Source organism: Sebastes umbrosus, chromosome 8 (genome assembly GCF_015220745.1).
Source record: "Sebastes umbrosus isolate fSebUmb1 chromosome 8, fSebUmb1.pri, whole genome shotgun sequence".
In the NCBI taxonomy this organism is placed as follows: Eukaryota; Metazoa; Chordata; class Actinopteri; order Perciformes; family Sebastidae; genus Sebastes; species Sebastes umbrosus.
Window position 1 is genome coordinate 34,761,322 of NC_051276.1, and position 20,276 is coordinate 34,781,597.

The window sequence follows — 20,276 nt, forward strand, 5'->3', positions numbered from 1 at the left end:
AAAAGCAAGTGTTGAGCTTCTGCTTTGGAAGACAAAGTTGAATTGTGGGAAATCATCACTCAAACGATCAGCGTTTCAGATAGAGCCTCGAGAGCAACAAATAACCTTGAAATGTCCAAAACAAATCCATAAAAAATGTCAGAGGGACGTTCCAGCAGCTTCAGTGACATTCAGGGACACACTGATGTAAAAAAAAAAGCAATTACAAACATCACAAGAAATGTGAGATATGATCATTTTAAAATCACAGAGGGGGGACGAGGAAGTCTAGTCTCAACGTGCTCCGCAGTCTGTTCCATTAATGAGATGATTAACACCCAGAAACAGACTTTCCAAGGTCAGAGGACATTCATTGAGTCCTGCCATGTAGTGTCATAATTAATGCAGGAGGTTCGGGGTCCAGCTCGGAGAATGGAGCGTTACTCTGTAGATAAATATAAAGCAGTGCGTTCCCCTCATCCCAGCAGACAGACAGCTCTTTGATATGAATAACAATGTGTGAGTGTAGAGAGAAGCATCTCCAGTGTTAAGATGTGAGGCGCTCTGGTAAACCGCATCAAAAAGACTTCAAAGCGGAGCGGATGCCGTGTGAATACACAACAGATAGCTGTGGATCGTACAGGTTTTTATGTTATCAAAAGAGAGAAGCAGGCTTTGTACAGAAAAAAAAAAAAAGAAAATCAATTTTTCTCCTTGACGTCTGGGTAAAGTGGTCCACATGAGCCGTGAATGATAATCTGTTATCTGTCTGATGGAACAAGAGTTCAATTTGTGTGACGATATGAACGAGTTGTTCTTCGGGTTAAAACCTTTCAAGAACAACAGAGTCAACAAGAAAACACAGCTTTGTTTTCACTTTATTCATCCAAAGCCCAAAGCTTTCATCAAGTCAACACAATACAACACAACGTCAGGCCAAACAGTGTGAACCGAAACAATACGAATTTATACAATGTGAAACCATAGGATGCAATATGATGACATATGATAACATATAATACAATGTCAAGATGATGTAAACAATACAGTTTGAAACAGTAACACCCCGTTTACATTACACCTGGCATTAAAATGCATTTCATATCCAGATTGTATTTAGATATGATGTCAAATTATTCCATTTCCACCTGGTATTAATGTGTCTCCAGTGTCCACATTGAGATCCGATCACTCTGTCCAGCTCACACAAGCGAACATCACGTCCTCCTCTCATTTGTGCAATTACATATTTCCACCCACAGAGTTGTTGTATGTGTATTGGAAACACAATTTCATTTACACGTATTCAATGTCTCCCTGCAGGATGTTCTCATACAATGTTCGTAGCTAGATCTACGAAAAGTAATGCACTGTAATTCATATATATATCCCACAAAATCAGTTTGGATGTATCGGTGTGATCGTGAACCAGGAAGTATAGAGACCCTCAAACACGGCGTAGGGAGGAGGTCGGGGTGGATGTGTGGGTCAATAAACAGCAGACTTTCACCGCTGTTCATCCCGTGTGAAACCAGAAGTCAACGTTGATTTATTTATCACGTAACTTCTGTATTTAAAGCTGCAGTAGGCAGAACCTTAACCAGAATAATAACCTTTCAGCATATTGTAATTCAAGTGTTCTGAGAGAAAACTAGACTTGTGCTCCTCCTCATGGCTCTGTTTTCAGGCTTTAGAACATCTAGCCCGTGACGAGAGACTTTGACCAATCACAGGTCATTTCACTGAGAGAGAGCGTTCCTATTGGCTGTGCTCCGGTCATGTGGGCGGTACTTGGTATTTCCTCAACTGATCTCAACATGGCTGCCGGGTCACAAACGTTCTCATTTTACAGCTGAACCGTGCACTACAAGATGATTCTGAGAACATCTGAGGAGAGAAATAGACATAAAAGTAACAGAATATTGATTCATATCTCTGAAGCATCTCCATGCTGTCAGTGATTAGTAAGTGATTGTGTTTCTCTTCCTCTGTCCAGGTTTTGTGAGTCTCCCTCCAGTGACCCTGAGCTGCCCGGTGGGCGTGGCCGGGGCAAACGGATGCGCATGGCGATGGCGGAGCGGCCCTGCGTCGAGCCGGCCCCCGCTGCTAAAGTCAGAGGACTGTCGCAGCACCGGAGCCGTGGAGGTGGCGTCGCTGGAACCACCGCAAACATCCACAGCAAGGGACGGCGAGGAAGCCTGAACCTCATCAACTGCCGGACGCCTCCGTCTTTCTTCACCGTGGAGGAGGTGAAACCCGCCAACAGCACCTCCTCGCTATCCTCCGGGAAGCGGAAGAGCAAACCGCCGGCGGACCTGGACCTCAGCATGGTCTCCTCTGACGACATCAAAAACGGGAACGGGAAGAGGATCCGGGCCAAGTCCCGCAGCGCCCCATCCACGCCGCAGGGCAAATCCGACCCCTCGTTCATGGACCCCGGAGGGGGTTGCGCCTCCTCGCCGCCTCCCCCACCCATCCTCATCGACTGCCCCCACCCCAACTGCACTAAACGCTACAAGCACATCAACGGGCTGCGCTACCACCAGACGCATGCGCACCTGGAGGCCGAGGAGCAGAGGAAGCCGGAGCTGGAGCCCATGAAGGACGGCGAGAGCGAGGAGCGACTGTCAGACTGCGAGGACGCCATCAGCAGCTTGACCTACGACCTCTCAGAGACAAACAGCACCAACAGCTCCTCTAAGAAACCGGCTCCTCTGTACAAGGTGACCACGGTGGGCTCGCCGAAGAACAGACGGCTCCTCCTCAGCACCGACCACAGCCCCTCCGCCAACCCCAAGACCAGAAGAACCTCGCTGCTGAAAGACGGGCTGATTGACGACCTGAGCAATCTGCCCATCATCTCCAACATGACCGTGGTTCTGGAGAACTGCATGGTGCCGGACCGGAACTCCACGGTCGAGATGCCCAAGCTGGAAGCCGAAGGTTTGATCGACAAAAAGGGCGGTCCGTGCGACAAAGGCAAGAAGGCCAACGGGAAGGTAGAGAAGCTGTCCAAGTCGCGGACCAACCGGCCGATCGCTCCGGCTCCCGCTCCCCCAAAACTGATCGCCATACCCAACACGGCGTATCCGAGCGGCACAGCAGATACCGCCGCCTCACAGCAGCCCTCGCCGATGGCCGCCGTCGGCCTCACCAGTAAGAACCTTCCCCTGAAGCCTATCAAACCAAAGCTGAGCATCGTGGTGGAACCGAGCCTCGTCAAAGCCACGCTGGTCACCTGCAGCAAAGAGACCCGCAAGAAGGAGAAACGGAGGCTGAAGGACAAACACAACAAAGACGCGCAAACCAGGACGCCTAATGGCGACAGCGGTGGAATCAAAATGGAAGACGGTGTCGGTGGCGGCGGCGGTGGTTGCGGCGGTGGTGGCGGTGGTTCCAAAATGGGTGTGAAGGAGATTTCTGGAAGCCTTCTGAAGGAGCACCTGAGCAAGCAGGATGTCATGAACGGACTCACGGAGAGCCAGGAGAGCAGGATGGCCAGCATCCGAGCCGAGGCCGACAAGGTCTACACCTTCACCGACAACGCCCCCAGTCCCTCCATCGGCGGCTCGTCCCGGCTCGACTCCGCCGGCGGTTGCCTGGCGACAGACAGCAAGAACAACAGCCCCGCCTACTCCGACATCTCAGACGCAGGGGACGACGGGGGATCCTCCGAATGTCGTTCCGATGGAATCAGATCCAAGTCGGCGTCCTCGGTCTCCTCAGAGGTGAGCTCTAACAGTAGTCATGGTAGCTCCGGTAAAACCCCGCCCACAGCATCCGCCCCGCCGTCAAAAGACCCGCAATCGCCGTACTACCACGGCTACGAGCCCTACTACCTGCAGGGGTACATGCAGTCGGACCGGCAAACCAGCAGTGGCGTCGCTTTCCACAAAAGCTCCGGCGTCGACGGCAAAGGGAAAGACAGGAAGGAGGACGCGAAAGAGGACGAAAAAAGCTCCTCCCACGAGTACTCAGACTCAAAGAAAGGCGACGGGCCGCCTCAGTCTCAGCTCCAGCTCGCCATGAGTCAGACCCAGACCGCCTTGGCCCAGTCGCTGTACTACGGCCAGTACTCCAGAGGACTCTACATGGACCAGAAAATGTTACTGGCCTCCAAGTGCTGCGATCAGACGCACGGCGCCAAGCAGCGAGGCGAGAGGGGGCAGGGCGCGAGAGACGGCGAGGACGATAAACACGTGGTGACAGCCGGTGGACTAGGTAAAGGTCCGGATGGCGCCAAAGGTTGCTGTCCCAAACCCGTCCTGTCCTACGTGGAGATGAGCGAGAGGGGGGAAAGGGGACTGGGCGTGAAGGCGGTGCACGGCGGCGGCATCATCGCGGACCAGCACCAGGTCTCGATGAAAGACTGCGACGACATCAAGTCGCCTTCCTCTTCCTCTTCTTCGTCCCTCCACAACCCGAACAGTCAGACAGATCTGGACTCAAATGTTTCCTATTCCAGTGTAAGTTTCTCCCTCTGCCTCTAACCGCCGCCGCCGCTCTGCTGCTGCTGATGGTGTTGTTGGTGTGCTTTTAACCGCTGTCGTTGAGTGTCACAGAGAGATTACAAACACACATTTGTGTACAGCTGAACCAGCAGGTGCTAATAACACAGCGGTGTGGTGCTGCAGCTGTACTCGATGGATGCAGATGTTTTAATGTTTAGAATTAAAATGTGTAAATCCATTTAGCTGTAAATGTTAAAAACACATAAAGGAACAAAGAAACACTTCTATTACACAAGTGTTTGGTTTTTATATTTTCAGAAAGCTTGTACAGATTTCATCACGCTGCATTTAAACCACTAACTCTAGCCATGACAACAATGTGTGTGAATTGAATGAAAGTGGCATTCTGGGAGGGTTGTTTCTCCTCCTTCAGTTTGATCATGCGTGAGCTGCCTCACATCCTCACCTCTGAACGGGGCCGCCTGCTGTCCTGAAACGTCGTCGTCATCCCTCCATCAACATCCCACCCAGAGCCAGTGATAGATGGTCTGTCTATGGTTCTGTTCACTTCAGTGTTTCCTCTATAGTCATTCAGCAGCGGTGGGCCGCCGCATCGAGAAATTCTAAATTAGCCTCCAAAAAAGCACTAAAGAGACAAACTAACATTTAGACTTTAAGTTTTAGCAACTGGCCTTTTAAACCCAAAACTGGGACAGAGACGTGGACCGAAGTTGACCTCCCACCCACCACTGTTAACTAAGACTTATAGGGGAAACACTGCAACTTAGCACCAACACTTGTCCCCCATCGATCTTAGCCCTCAGACGGCCCGTCCTGGGCTCACTGCCTCGCTCACAGCAAATACTCAGAGCTGCAGCACGGCGAGGAGGCCGAGGAGGGCGAAGCAGACAGGGGCAAAGAGTGGGGAGCTACCGTGGAGCCTGCCGGGGCCAAGATGACTTCGGGAGGAGGAGGAGATAAAAAAGCCAGGGTCCACGATCTGCCGCCCGCCATCGCCATCGCCATCGACGTGGAGGAATCAGACGGGCTGGACGGGCTGGACGATCAAGGCCAGGAGCCGATGGGAGGGCTGGCGGAGGAGTCCCAGAGCGCCCGGGCGGCGGTGTCTCCTCCCATGACCCCCCAGCAGCCCTACATCCAGTACCAGCACTCCTCCTACCCGCCATACCTGGCGATGTGTGAGAGCGGCGGGGGCTCCTACAGAGGGGTGTCCCCAACCCTGGTCCACAATTACCCAGGTAAGAGTCTGGGTTCAGGGGTCAGCAACCTTTACTATCAAAAGAGACATTTTAAACAAAAACAATCTGTCTGGAGCCGCAAAACATTTGATCATTGTGATGAAGGTAACACAGTTTATAGTCTAAGTATATAGTTTATAAGTCTAATGCAGTGAGGGCCAAAGAGACAATGTACTACGGAGTATTAGGGCCACATTGAGGGAAAAAACATCTGAGATTTACAGAAAAAAGTCACAATATTAGGAGAATAAAGTCATAACTTTACAAAAAAAAGTCGTAATATTACAAGAATAAAGTCATAACTTTCCGAGTAAAAAAGTCGTAATATTACGAGAATAAAGTCATAACTTTACGAGTAAAAAAGTCGTAATATTACGAGAATAAAGTCATAACTTTACGAGTAAAAAAGTCGTAATATTATGAGAATAAAGTCATAACTTTACGAGTAAAAAAGTCTGAATATTACGAGAATAAAGTCATAACTTTACGAGTAAAAAAGTCGGAATATTACGAGAATAAAGTCATAACTTTACGAGAAAAAAAGTCGGAATATTACGAGAATAAAGTCATAACTTTACGAGTAAAAAAGTCGGAATATTACGAGAATAAAGTCATAACTTTACGAGTAAAAAAGTTGTAATATTACGAGAATAAAGTCATAACTTTACGAGTAAAAAAGTCGTAATATTACGAGAATAAAGTCATAACTTTACGAGAAAAAAAGTCGGAATATTAGGAGAATGAAGTCATAACTTTACGAGTAAAAAAGAAAATAACATAAAATTACTACTTTATAATATTATGACTTTATTCTTGAAATCTCAGATTTATTTTTTTCCTCAATGTGGCCCTAATACTCCGTCGTACAGTCGTACCATACACCTACAACAATGATAAATAAAAATGAAAATGTAAACAAAAGACGAAGAAAAAAGTTATTCATCTCCATGTTGAAACATCTACAGGGAGCCACTGGAGAGGAGCTAAAGAGCCGCAGGTTGCTGACTCCTTGGTTAAATAATCCACCAAAATCTACTTCTGAAAACATTTAAAGGGAGAAATAGTCTAAGCCTCTGCTGAATCTGGTTTCAGTTTAGAACTAGATCGCCACTTGGTCCACGTTTCGTGAGCCGGACGCGTCGTGCCGGACGGGCTCATTTGCATGACGGACTGTTCCCGCCTTTTCATTTTGAAAGCACAACAGCCGATAAGGAAACTCCAACACTTGGCCGACCAATCGTGTTACTTCATCACTCAGTGACAGCGGTCCAGACAAAAACAATTAAAAACGCCCCATACACAATTAATTTAAAAGCAAATTTTAGAGAGTTTGTGTTCCTCGTACATTATCTCTGGGAATATTTTACCTTAAATATAATTTAATATTTAAAATTTGTACTATATTAAAATATTAAGAGTTTAAGGTGTAAGAACCATTTAACCAAAGGGCATTAAAGCATCTCTTAATGTTACCTTAAACGGTTCATTTTGTATTTACAGTGAAAATATAAGAGTTTTTAACCCCTTAATGTCCCTTAATTCATCCACAAACCCTCTTAAAAACTCCTCAATATCATATAATGAATGAATTTATGTATTAGTTAACACTAAATGTGGGATGAACCCCAAAACACTTATTAAGTATCCAAGCTGCAGCTGAATTTGCACCTTTAATGAAAAATAATGAATCGTTTTAAGGGTCAAGTCCATCTTCTTTTTCCATCTGGATTTTAATTCAACAGAGAACAACACCAATTACACCTTAAAGTCCAGTTAAGTCACTTTATTTATATATAAATTACATTTAATGATGTAAATACATACTATAGGGGGCCTATTCAGGGACTGCATCTTAAAATTTAGCAGCTAAAGGCCTCAAAATGTACAAATCTTTTGTTTTAGGTGACTATTTAAAGTGCATGTGTCGGCGGAAATATATCTGTTTGTGTCCTCCAGGTTTCCACTACCCTCTGTACGGTAAGACGGCGGGCAGGGAGGAGTCGGAGGTGACTCCGCCCGGCAGAGGAGGAGCGGTGAGCGGCAAGCAGAGCGGCGACTCGTCCTCGTCCTCGGCCATGGAGCTGCTGCAGCAGCAGAGCCATCAGTACCACGGGAAATCACCCGCTGTGAGACGCCGTTCGCTTTTTACTGTCAACATCGTGCACAAAATCAAGAAACAAAATCACAAGTTTCAAGTTATTTATTGTCTTCTGCTCAATAACAATGTGTTCATATGTGTGTTTGTGTTTGAACAGCCCGGCGAGAAGGGTTCCCCCGAGGGCGAGAGGGAGACGGAGCGAGAGAGGAACCACTTGTCGTTCGCCCGACACCTCCACACACACCATCACACACACCTGGGTATGAGCTACAACCTGATGTCAGGACAGTATGACATCTACCAAGGTACGAACACACACACTGAGACCGACACCGGCTGATTTAAAGAGACAACTAGGGCCGTCAATCCATCAAAATATTTAATCACAAACCTTTTTTATCTGTTCTAAATGAACCTTAAAGGGAGATTAGTCAAGTATTTAATCCTCTTATCAACATGGGAGTGGACAAATATGCTGCTTTATGCAAATGTATGTATATATTTATTTTTGTAAATCAATTAACAACACAAAACAATGACAGATATTGTCCAGAAACCCTCACAGGTACTGCATTTAGCATAAAACATATGCTCATGCCCTTAGAACCTATTTTCATTCACACATCTGGAGGTCAGAGGTCAAGGGACCCCTTTGAAAATGGACATGACAGTTTTTCCTCACCAAAATTTAGCGTACGTTTGGAGTGTTATTTAACCTCCTTCCCAACAAGTTAGTGGTACCATTGGATTCATCAGGTTTTTCTATTTTCATATGATACCAGTATCTTCACTCTCGCTTTAAAACTGAGCCGCTACGACCTTAAAAAGTGTTCTTACTGCTCTGTGTTGAAGGGTTGAGCTCCAGGTCGCTGGTCTCCAGTCAGCAGGTGTCGGGTCACTCCTCTACTGGTAAGAGCACGCTGTTAATACCAGACTGTGGTCTCGTTATAAACTTCATGCCAACTTTGTTCACGCATTAATTATCAGCTGCTCCTCTGGTTTCCTGTTGTTCCTTAAAGGGCGGCTCCATCTGCGTTCTGTTACGTTTTTTTCAAATGGAAACGCCAGCTCAGCTGTTAGCATAAAGCAGTGACGTAGGTTACCATGGGAACCGCTGCTGCATCGCCCTGTCGGGGATTCTTTCACAACAATGACCCGCTAGCTGTACATTATCCCGCTTATAACACGGCTACTTACTGAAGAAATCAATATTTTGACACAAAAAACGGTCCTCCAGAGTCCGACATCAGAGCTGCGCCCATAGCAACGGTCTGCTCAAATATCCGAAAAAAAGTCCAAAAATTGTTTGAAAAATGTCTGAAAAAATTCCGTGAAAAGCATTAAAAAAAGTCCGACAAATGTCAGAAAAAAGTCAGAAAAAAGTCAGAAAATTTCAAAAAAAGTCAGGAAGATTTAAAAGAAAAATAAGAAAAATGTCCGGGAAATGTAAAAGAAAAAAAAAGTCTAAAAAAGTCAAACAAATGTCCGAAAAAAGTTAAAAAAAAAAAAATTCCAAGAAATGTCAAAAAAAAAGTCAGAAACATGTCAAAAAAGTCTGAAATTGGTAAAAAAAAAAAAAAAAAAAAAAAAAGTCAGAAAAATGTCAAAAAAGTCGGAAAATGGTAGAATTTTTTTTTTTTTTTTAAAAAGTCAGAAAAATGTCCGGGAAATGAAAAAAAAAAAAAGTCAGAAAAAAATCCAAAAATTGTTTGAAAAATGTCTGAAAAAATTCCGTGAAAAGCATTAAATTTTTTTAATGCTTTTCACGGAATTTTTTTTGACCGACAAATGTCCAAAAAAAGTGAGAAAAATTTAAAAAAAAATCAGAAAAATTTCAAAAAAATTAAAAAGAAAAATCAGAAAAATTTCCGGGAAATGTAAAAGAAAAAAAAAGTCTAAAAAAGTCAAACAAATGTCCGAAAAAAGTGCAAAAACTGTTTGAAAAATGTCTGAAAAATTCAGATAACTGCATTAAAAAAAGTCTGACAAATGTCCAAAAAAAGTTTAAAAAAAAAATGTCCAAGAAATGTAAAAAAAAAAGTCAGAAAAATGTCAAAAAAGTCTGAAAATGGTAAAAAAAAAAAAAAAAAAAGTCAGAAAAATGTCAAAAAAGTCGGAAAATGGTAAAAAAAAAAAAAAAAGAAAAGTCAGAAAAATGTCCGGGAAATGAAAAAAAAAAAAGTCAAAAAATTGTTTGAAAAATGTCCGAAAAATTTCCAAGAAATGTGAAAAAAAGTCTGAAAAATCAAAAAAGAAATCTAAAAAATTTAAAAAAAAAAAAAAGAAAAGTCCTGAAAAAAGTCAAAAATTGTTTGAAATATGGAAATAAAAAAGTCCGAAAAATTCTGAAATTTCCCCAAAATTTCCAAGAAATGCCAAAACGACATTTATTTTTTACGTTTAAGATATTTAAATTTGGTGCATTATTTACTTTCCTTCGCGGTAAACTAGCATGTCATGGATGGTACTGATGGATTCTTTAGGTTTTGTAGTTTCATATGATACCAGTATCTTCACTCAAGAAAAAGTTTTAGAAGGGCTTGAAGGGAAAATAGCATACGCACGTACGTAGTGTTCAGATTTGAATAGATAAGGAACAACACTGGGAAGCTACAGAATGATATAAAAACTTAAAGAAAATAATGGACCCTCCCTTTAATCAAGTTAAGATGAAATAATTAGCTTGCAATCTTTGAAACGTTTTGTCCGTTGCTGTGCTGAATATCTTCTTCAGCTCTCCATGTGGATCACAGACTCAGAGATTATCCACTGAGTTTGCATCTTATGAAGTTAAATGAATTGGCTGAATTGTTTCTTTTATAAAACGTAAAGTGGGAGCAGAATGAGTTGGAGAAGTCTGGAGAGTCAATACATCAAATATCTGAACTCACTGAGGCTCCTTCCTCGTTGCCTGAATCATCATCCGTTACTCACTTTGCAGAGTTTTCCATCTATTTTCAGACGCCATTATTATATATCACTGCCTCCGTCTGAATGTGTGAAATAATGCCGAGGGAACCTGCCGGGCCGTTAAACAGCATAATGTGATGATTACCTGCAGTTATCTATAAATGCTAATTGCTGTGAAATAGAGGAGGTTAACAGGAGTGATGCTCACAGTGGAGGACGCACAACAACAACAACAGCTGAGGAAGCAGCAGATTTAATGTTTAATATCTGAAGATCACTAATTAATTATCTTCTTATCGTGTGAACAAACTGTTTCTCTACAGTCACAACTTAATTATCTCATTATCTCCAAACAACACAATGGTTATGTTAATGTGTGGACCTGTTTATGTTGTCAGCCTGCAGTCTGGGCTGCTGTCACTTTATTCTTATTTGTCGTATGCAAAACAGTTACAGTGGAGCAGTAAGTCTTTGTTCTCAGGCTCCTTCCAATAATGCTGCTACACATATATGTATAAAAGATGAAAAAACATGCAAGTAAATATATATTAAATATACAAGAAAATAATGTTTCAGAATAATTAAAATATTAAAATAAATGGATGAATACATAAATAAATACATACATTTAAAAAATAAATAGAAAATAAATGTAAAAATTAATAAATATATATAAAAGATAAATTAAAAAATAAATAAATAAATAAAAAATTAATAGACATAAATACATAAATAAATAAAATGGAAAATAAAACTGTGTTTTTAATCCGAATATCTGAAATCAGAAATAAATGCATACATTTAAAAATAAATATAAATCAATAAAAAATGAATGCGAAAATAATTAAATACAAAATAAATAAATGCAAAAAGTAATAAATACATCAATAAAAATAAATGCAAAAATTAATAGAAATGAATACATAAATAAATAAAAGGGAAAATTAAACAGAAGAGTAAATAAATAAGGGAATTACTACAAAGATAAATAGATAAAAGGCCAACCTGTGACTGACAGCCTGTGTTTTGAATCCGAATGTCTGAAATCAGAAATAAATGCATACATTTAAAAATAAATATTAATAAATAAAGAATAAATGCAAAAAATAAATGAATTAAAAATTAATTTAGAAAATTAAAAAATTAAAAAACAAATAAATAAAATAATACATGCAAAAATAAATTAATAAATTTAAATATGAGTAGAAATAAATACATAAATAAATAAAAGGAAAAAATAAACAGAAGAGTAAATAAATAAGGGAGTTACTACAAAGATAAATAGCTAAAAGGCCAACGTGTGACTGACAGCCTGTGTTTTGTCTCCACAGAGAACGAAGGGAAGAAGTAGGACCATGTGAGAGACGACGTCTCACATGAGGAACGGCAGATTTATCAGACATCGATTCCATGGTGTTTAATAAGCTTCGCCTCGCTGAGAGGCAGAGAACTAGAATTAAAGATAAAAACCCTCTTTTCATTTGTTACTAATGAAAACCACCTGTTTTATAACACGTCATCATCGAGGAGCGGTCGGAGAGGACGGCAAGCCGGATCGGGAGGAAACCAGATGACTTGACTTTTCAAGCTTTCGTTGGTTTTGCAGGATTTGGACAGAAGCAGGCGGCGCGTGTAAAACTCCCAGAGCGCCGCTGCGGCGTTCACCTTTATAAAAATGCACATTTATCGTAGTGTATTATGATGATATGACTGAATGTACTGAAGAGGACTTATCCCGATAGTGTTGATTTTTAAAACCTCCTACTGGGAAACAGCATTAGGAAGCTAAAAAGTCTATTATTCTCCTTATTATTCTGATTATTGAAGTGGTCCTCCTCCCTCCATAGTGCTGACACGCTACATTTGTATTACTAACCTGTACTTGAGCGTAACCATGTTGATTGTATTGTCTTTATGTGAGAGTAAACCTTCACATCGACCTGCCCGGTACCATGTAGGAACCCAGTGGTGTATATATTCTGTACAGATTCATGGCGGAGCACTAACATGCTTTATCCTACTCTATGTTGATCTCCATCAGCCGTGCACGGGGAGCAGCGGGCGGAGCGGGGAAAACCAGCAGGAACCAGAACCGCTATTTCTTTATTAGCCGAGTTCATGTTCCACTAATTAATGTTACACACGTATCCCATCAGACCTGATGATCAGTGTGTCCTTTACTGGATGTTAACCCCAGTTTGTGCCTCGTAGATTCTTTCAGTTCGCTGTTGACTCATATGACCACATCTGACACTGCGATGGTTAGAAAGAAGGTTTGCGTCGGGTTAGCGTTGTGAAACTGCCGCGTTTGTAATGGTTTGTGTCCGCGGGGTTTGTTTTTAGACGCGAAGGGTCGCGTCGTTTCCCAGCATTAAACGCTTGATGGGCTGCCACTTGGCACCTGATTGGACGAATGCTTTCCCTCGTGGGCTGTGTGCTCCCAACTTTTAAACCAGAAACAACATGTCGGGCCGCTTCGAGACTTTTTTTCTCGTGTATTACAAAAATAGTTCACCGAAATGTGTTTCTGAAAACATCGGAGGCGAGAAATAAGTCATGCGTGCGCTGAATTTGCCTTCATTTTAGATCGACGGCGGTTAGTTTGAAAGTTTCTTGGGAGTTTCCAGAGACGGCGAGTCGTGCTAGATGCCAATCAGACCAGGCTGGGTTAAGGTTTGGTTAGGTTTAGGCACAAAAAGTATTTGATTAGTGTTAGGAAATATCAAAAGTTGGGTGTAAATGAACTGCTTGGTTAATGTTAGAGTTTTGTTTTCATTTGGCAAAACAATCTCACCATGAGGTCCACTTAGGAGCTGATCTGGAGCTTTTAATTCTACCACGTCATGCCATGAAACTGAAGAACAAGGTCCATTCAGAGAATCAACTTTGATGCAAACAAGTACAAGAAGTCCTTAAAGTGCTCAGAAGGATGGGGGAATCTGAATATCTACGGTTCCATGCAAACTGGACAAACTCCACCTGCTGAGGAAGATGATGTGAAACCATTGAAAGCTCCAGATCAGCTACTAAATGGACGTCATGGTGAGATTGTTTTGCTCTAGTCGAGAGGAAGGAAACTGCAGCCTCTTTATGATCCATCCATCCAACCAGATATAGTGACGTTTTGAGACTCCTATTATTTGTCTTGAAGATAATCAACAATCATCAGCAGAGATTTGTGATGTAACGATGAGCTGCAGCTTCAATCAGAGGTACAACCTGGGGTTAGGTGAATGAATGATGACGGATGCCAGTGAGTGCATGCTAGTTTATTTAAACATGAAAGAGTGAAACAGTTCTACTTTTAGTCGCAGCACCTCTGCAGGACAATTCCAGTGTTAACATCTTTATTCTTCCCTCTACAGTCACAACACGGTACTCAAAGCTCAATGGGATTCAGTGCGTTTGCTCAGGTACGATAGTGAGTATATGACCAAAAATAAGCTAAAGAAAACCCATTTCACTTTGTATATTTACGTCTTGTTTTTAGGAACTTAACAAGTTGTGTATAAAAGCATCTGTGCCATATTCAACAGCAGTTTGAGAACATGCTGAATTCAGTGGAGTTTTGAGTATCGAGCTCCAAACGAGAAAATATTGAAAATATTGAACACGATAAAATCTGGAAAACACTGGACTTATCCTTAAAGTGAAAAGGCCACACGTTTACTGTCAGTGAGGAACCCATATCAGGAGTCCCACAATCCTTTGCTCCGCCGCTGCTCCCATGCTCCCCTCTACAAGCTAACTAGCTCACTGCAGAGCCTCTGATGGACCGAATGGTCCGGTTTCATCATCGGTGCCAAAACCGCTGCCACATCTCATCAGAACAAAGACGTGTTTGTACTACAGCTGTCAATCCATTCAAATAGTTCATTTTTTATCTGTTCAAAATGAACCTTAAAGGGAGATTTGTCAAGTATTTAATAAAATCAACATGGGAGTGAACAAATATGATGCTTTAATGCAAATGTATGTATATATTTATTACAGGAAATCAATTAACAACACAAAACAATGTCAGATATTGATCCAGAAACCCTCACAGGTACTGCATTTAGCATAAAACAATATGCTCCAATCATAACATGGCAAACTGCAGCCCAACAGGTAACAACAGCTGTCAGTGTGTCAGTGCGCTGACTTGACTATGACTTGCCCCAAACTGCATGTGATTATCATAAAGTGGGCATGTCTGTAAAGGGGAGACTCGTGGGTACCCATAGAACCCATTTACATTCACTGATCTGGAGGTCAGAGGTCAATGGACCCCTTTGAAAATGACCATGACAGTTTTTCCTCGTCAAAATTTAGCATAAGTTTGGAGCGTTATTTAACCTCCTTCATGACCAGCTAGTATGACATGGTTGGTTTGGCTTTAAAACTGAGCTGTTTCAACTTAAAAATTGCACGTTGCGTTAAAGAAATTAGTGGCGTTAAAAAATCATTTGCATTAGCGCGTTATGATCGTTACCAAAATTGAGTGTAAGTTTGGAGCGTTATTTAACCTCCTTCACAACAAGTTAGTATGACATGGTTGGTACCGATGGATTCTTTAGGGTTTTTAGTTTCTTATGATACCAGTATCTTCACTCTAGCTTTAAAACTGAGCCCGCTACAACCAAAAGCCCATATTGTATCTCGCGATGTTGGTGAAAGTGAAAAATCAATTGTGTATCCGCCCCGTGATTCAGATCCGCTCCAAAATATCATGGGTTCTCTCTTGGTCCACTCTTCACCCTTCCACCAAGTTTCATGAAAATGGGGCCGGTAGTTTTTCTGTAATCCTGCCGACAAACAGACAAACAAACCAAACCATTCTTCCAACGTAGCTTAAATTCATTTCTGTTCACATCATGGTAGCTGGAAGTATTTACTAGACCTGGTCCATCAGCGGCTCTGCCTCACCTCCACCAACACCTGACCTGCATAGTATCAGTGATCATTCTATTACTTGAATATAGTGCTATATGAACTCTGTTTACATGACGCTGTCATCTTTTGGGAGACACGCTGTTTTGTGTCTTATAAAGGCTGCTTGGTATATGTTCAGTTCATCCACCCACCCGGTGTATCCAGTTAATAATAACAACACACTGAAACCGTAGAAACATGAAAACCTGCTGTTGCTTTTTTATACTGTATATGCCTTAATTCATATGTTTGGCAATCATGATTAAAGGATGTTTATATATATTCTTTTTGTCTGTGGCGTTTTCTCTTTAGAAGTGACACTAGAAAACTGAAATGTTTGGCTTTTGTTATATATTCCAATATTAATATTCCTATATTAATATGTTATTGAGTTTCTAATATAGTCTATTTTATTTTTGTTGGCCTTATGATGAACAGAAAGAGACATTGTGAAACAATAGGATTTATTCTTTATAAATAATACAGTAAGCTGTTGTAGGTCTCTGCTTTGAATTAAAAAATGTATTATATAATATAGATATGAGTATTTCTTCCCAGTGGTGGAAGAAGTATTCAAAACCTCACTGAAGTAAAAGTATTAATACCACACTAACTCTAATTTTTACTTTAAGTACACTACTTGAGTAAATGGACTTAGTTACATTATAAGTAAGCTTGCAAACAAGGCAAAATGTAAAGTAAAAATTAGTTGAATTAAAAGAAGAAAAAAAAAATGTGTTACTGGCCCATTGTATCAACTAAATTGGGCCACGATTTTCAGCTAAAATGGGCCACATTTTCATAGGTTCATAGGTCTAGATATGTACCCAATCAAAATCTTAATCTTTTTCTAAATTCTGTATCGCAGACAGTGATCAGTTATTTTTTAAATGCATTAGTCAATGAAATATTTGTCCAACTTGTAAATATTTGTCCAACTTATATATAAACCACAGACAATAGTTGGTGTTAATTAACTGTTAAAATGTATTTCATTGATTCAGCATCACTGAGGTCACAGGTTTGGTATCCAGTAAACCAACAACACCTGTTTTACAGATATCTGATCTGATCTCCTGCAGTACCTGCAGCGCCCTACAGTTCCTCCTCCCACCAGCAGAGGGCGCTGAAGCCGGACGCCTCTCTTTCGTCACTTCCGCTTTTAAAACAACATTGGGAGCGGTAAAAGCTTGACAACAGAGCGGCGGTTTGCTGCTTTAAACTAACCGTCATTTAACGGTCATTTAACGGTCATTAACGGTCATTAACGGCCACTCAGCGTCCGATAAACACAAATAACTGCTGTGTTTCATGTCTAATGACTTTATGAATCAAACGGAGATGAACAGAGGAGTTTAATCACCAGTTAAAGAGTTAAAGTTGTACTAATGTCGTCATGGCTTCGAAGACTGATCAACTGCTCATCGTTGTTTCCATCCTGGAAGGTCAGTTACTGAAACTAAACAACACATTCACATCTTTACTACAGCTACAGTACTAATACAATCATTTACTACACTTAAAGTACTAATACAATCATTTACTACAGCTACAGTACTAATACAATCATTTACTACACTTAAAGTACTAATACAATCATTTACTGCAGCTAAAGTACTAATACAATCATTTACTACAGCTAAAGTACTAATACAATCATTTACTACACTTAAAGTACTAATACAATCATTTACTACAGCTAAAGTACTAATACAATCATTTACTACAGCTAAAGTACTAATACAATCATTTACTACAGCTAAAGTACTAATACAATCATTTACTACACTTAAAGTACTAATACAATCATTTACTACACTTAAAGTACTAATACAATCATTTACTACAGCTAAAGTACTAATACAATCATTTACTACACTTAAAGTACTAATACAATCATTTACTACACTTAAAGTACTAATACAATCATTTACTACAGCTAAAGTACTAATACAATCATTTACTACAGCTAAAGTACTAATACAATCATTTACTACAGCTAAAGTACTAATACAATCATTTACTACACTTAAAGTACTAATACAATCATTTACTACACTTAAAGTACTAATACAATCATTTACTACAGCTAAAGTACTAATACAATCATTTACTACACTTAAAGTACTAATACAATCATTTACTACAGCTAAAGTACTAATACAATCATTTACTACAGTTAAAGTACTAATACAATCATTTACTACAGCTAAAGTACTAATACAATCATTTACTACAGCTAAAGTACTAATACAATCATTTACTACAGCTAAAGTACTAATACAACACTGTGAAATATTCTGCTGCCAGGAGAACACCTCATTGAGAATGTTACTTCAGTAAAAGTATGTTAGTATTATCAGAAAACTGTATTTAAAGTATTAATAGCAGATACATGTCCCTGTATAGTCAGACTAGTTCAGGGCACAGCAACCTTTACTATCAAAGAGACATTTAGGCAAAAAACAATCTGTCTGGAGCCTCAAAACATGTGATCATTGTGATGAAGGTAACACAGTTTATAGTCTAAGTCTAATGCAGTGAGGGTTAAAGAGACAATGTACTACGGAGTATTAGGACCACACTGAGGAAAAAACATCTGAGATTTACACAATAAAGTCGTAATATTATGAGAAAAAAGTTACGAGAATAAAGTCATCTTTATGAGAAAAAAGTCGTAATATTACGAGAAAAAAGTCATAACTTTATGAGAAAAAACGGTGAATACAGGTATATTCAAGCAGAAAGTATGGGGAAAATAAAGTTGTTGTTTTTTATTCTTTCCTTCCGCAGGTCGTCACTTCCCGAAGAGTCCCCGTCTCAGTCTGGTGGTCCAGGCGAGCTTCGACGGCGAGCAGCTGGCCACAGACCCGGTAGAGCACCGAGACCAGCCGCACTTCAGCACCGAGCTGGCCTGGGAGCTCGACCGCAGGACGCTGCACCAGCACAGGTCCGCAGCTCTTTAACGTGTCGTCACTGTAATCTGAAGTTTCACATTAATGACATCACTCCTTTCAACCTTGACAAAGGCAGCGCAGACCAGATCCACTCCTATAGTTCTTACCTTTCACAATAAAAGCCCTAGACATATAATATTTTGCATTTTTGTGTAATTTATTCGTCACGCCGCCGGTGTGTAAAGGACTTTAACCGTATAATATTGATGCATCTTGACGCCTCTGTCCTCCTCTCAGACTGCAGAGAACTCCCATCAAGCTTCAGTGTTTTGCTGTCGACTCTGTGACTAAGAGGAAGGAGAGCGTCGGCTACATCGTCCTGGACCTGCGGTCTGTCCAAGAGGTCAAACAGGTGAACCTCTTCTCCATCTGTCTGAGCGACACATGTTGAAGTGTTATGATCCAGCTGCTGCTCTCTGGGATCAGTATAAAGATGTGTTGTGTTTGTCCCGTCAGGAGCCTCGCTGGTATCCGCTGCTGAGCAGTAAATACACCAAACAGAGACCGGCCCTCCTCCTCAGCATGGCGCTGGAGAACGACACCAAGCCCTCCCAGCCCTCTCCTGATAGGTTCAAAGCCAAGAAGGCCCCGCCCCGACAAGGTCAGCTGGTCTCTCTCGTGTATGTTACTTGTGTATGTAAAGTTATTAGTTGATATAAAGTCCATTTATCTGCTGACACATGCAGCAGTTTCATAATTCGCTCAGACTATAAAAGAAGCAGAAAGAAGTTTGGAAATATCCCAAAAATAATGTTTGTATTATTGCAAAAAAACGCTCTTCTGCTGGCCGTACTTTGTTCTGTGTGAATCATCGTTTTATCAGCTTATATTCTGTCTCTGTGTTATTGTAACTGTGGTGCTGCTCTGCTGTCGTAGGTTCTCCTTCAGTAACCGACCTGCTGCCGGACAAGCTGGAGGCCTCACTGGTCCCAGACCAGGGCTACCATCAGGTCGGACCTGCAGATCACTGCTCTGACATGTTCATCCTGTCCGTCACTGTGGCCTTCGCTACCAAACTAGAGCAGGTAAGGATGGCACTTTGACCTCTGACCTCTGATTGATTGACCTCCAGCGTGAGCTGTTACCAGTCTCTCTTGTTGTTCCCTCAGTTGATCCCTAGCACCATGAAGCTGTCAGAGGGGTCGGGCTTCTTCTTCTACTACCTTCTACTGGGCAACGACATCACCAGCGAGCCGTTCCACAACCTACTGAGCCCCGACTTCGAGCCGGAGCGCGCCTCGGTGCGCATCCGCAGCAGCAGACAGATCCTGCAGACCTTCCTGTCCCAGCAGCCCAGTTTACAGGTGAGAGAGAGGACGAGTCTCATTAACAGCTCATTGTTACTTCCTGTTACTGGTCGTGGGTCATCACCTGTTCCTGTCTGTCTGTCTGTCCTCCACAGATCCACCTGTGTTGTGGGAATCACTCTCTGGGCAGCACAGACGTCTCTCTGTCGGCTCTGGCTGCTGTGTCTGTGGATCTGGAGAACAAGGCGGCGACGGTGGAGGGAGCTTTTATACTCCAACCGCCAAAACGCACCAAACAGGTGCTGCCGGCTCTGCCCGTCGACCTGCAGCCGAATGTAGGGGTGGCTGTTACCCTGAGGAGGGAGGAGGTCACTCCAAAGGTACACACACACACACACACACACACACACACACACACACACACACACACACACACATACCTAGGAAATATGGACTCAAAA

At 41.7% G+C, this 20,276-nt stretch overlaps 3 protein-coding genes across 3 annotated transcripts in view; all 3 read left to right on the forward strand.

The window, feature by feature from the left end:
* Positions 1-14,128, forward strand: part of znf608 (zinc finger protein 608) — a 58,989-nt gene extending 44,861 nt beyond the window's left edge. The window contains 6 exon segments of the mRNA XM_037777847.1: positions 1,976-4,445; positions 5,248-5,689; positions 7,646-7,815; positions 7,945-8,092; positions 8,640-8,696; positions 12,029-14,128. Of these exon segments, the coding sequence (XP_037633775.1) occupies positions 1,976-4,445; positions 5,248-5,689; positions 7,646-7,815; positions 7,945-8,092; positions 8,640-8,696; positions 12,029-12,048 (3,307 nt within the window). The 3' untranslated portion in view covers positions 12,049-14,128.
* The window catches only part of LOC119492980 (actin, non-muscle 6.2-like), an 840,607-nt gene that overhangs the window by 127,226 nt on the left and 693,105 nt on the right, over positions 1-20,276 (forward strand). The window lies entirely within an intron of this gene.
* Positions 16,775-20,276, forward strand: part of LOC119492944 (centrosomal protein of 120 kDa) — a 29,035-nt gene continuing 25,533 nt past the window's right edge. The window contains exons 1-7 of the mRNA XM_037777856.1: positions 16,775-17,056; positions 18,405-18,561; positions 18,806-18,920; positions 19,025-19,169; positions 19,445-19,593; positions 19,678-19,872; positions 19,971-20,195. Coding sequence (XP_037633784.1) covers positions 17,008-17,056; positions 18,405-18,561; positions 18,806-18,920; positions 19,025-19,169; positions 19,445-19,593; positions 19,678-19,872; positions 19,971-20,195 — 1,035 coding nt within the window. The 5' untranslated portion in view covers positions 16,775-17,007. The remainder of the gene's footprint in view (positions 17,057-18,404; positions 18,562-18,805; positions 18,921-19,024; positions 19,170-19,444; positions 19,594-19,677; positions 19,873-19,970; positions 20,196-20,276) is intronic.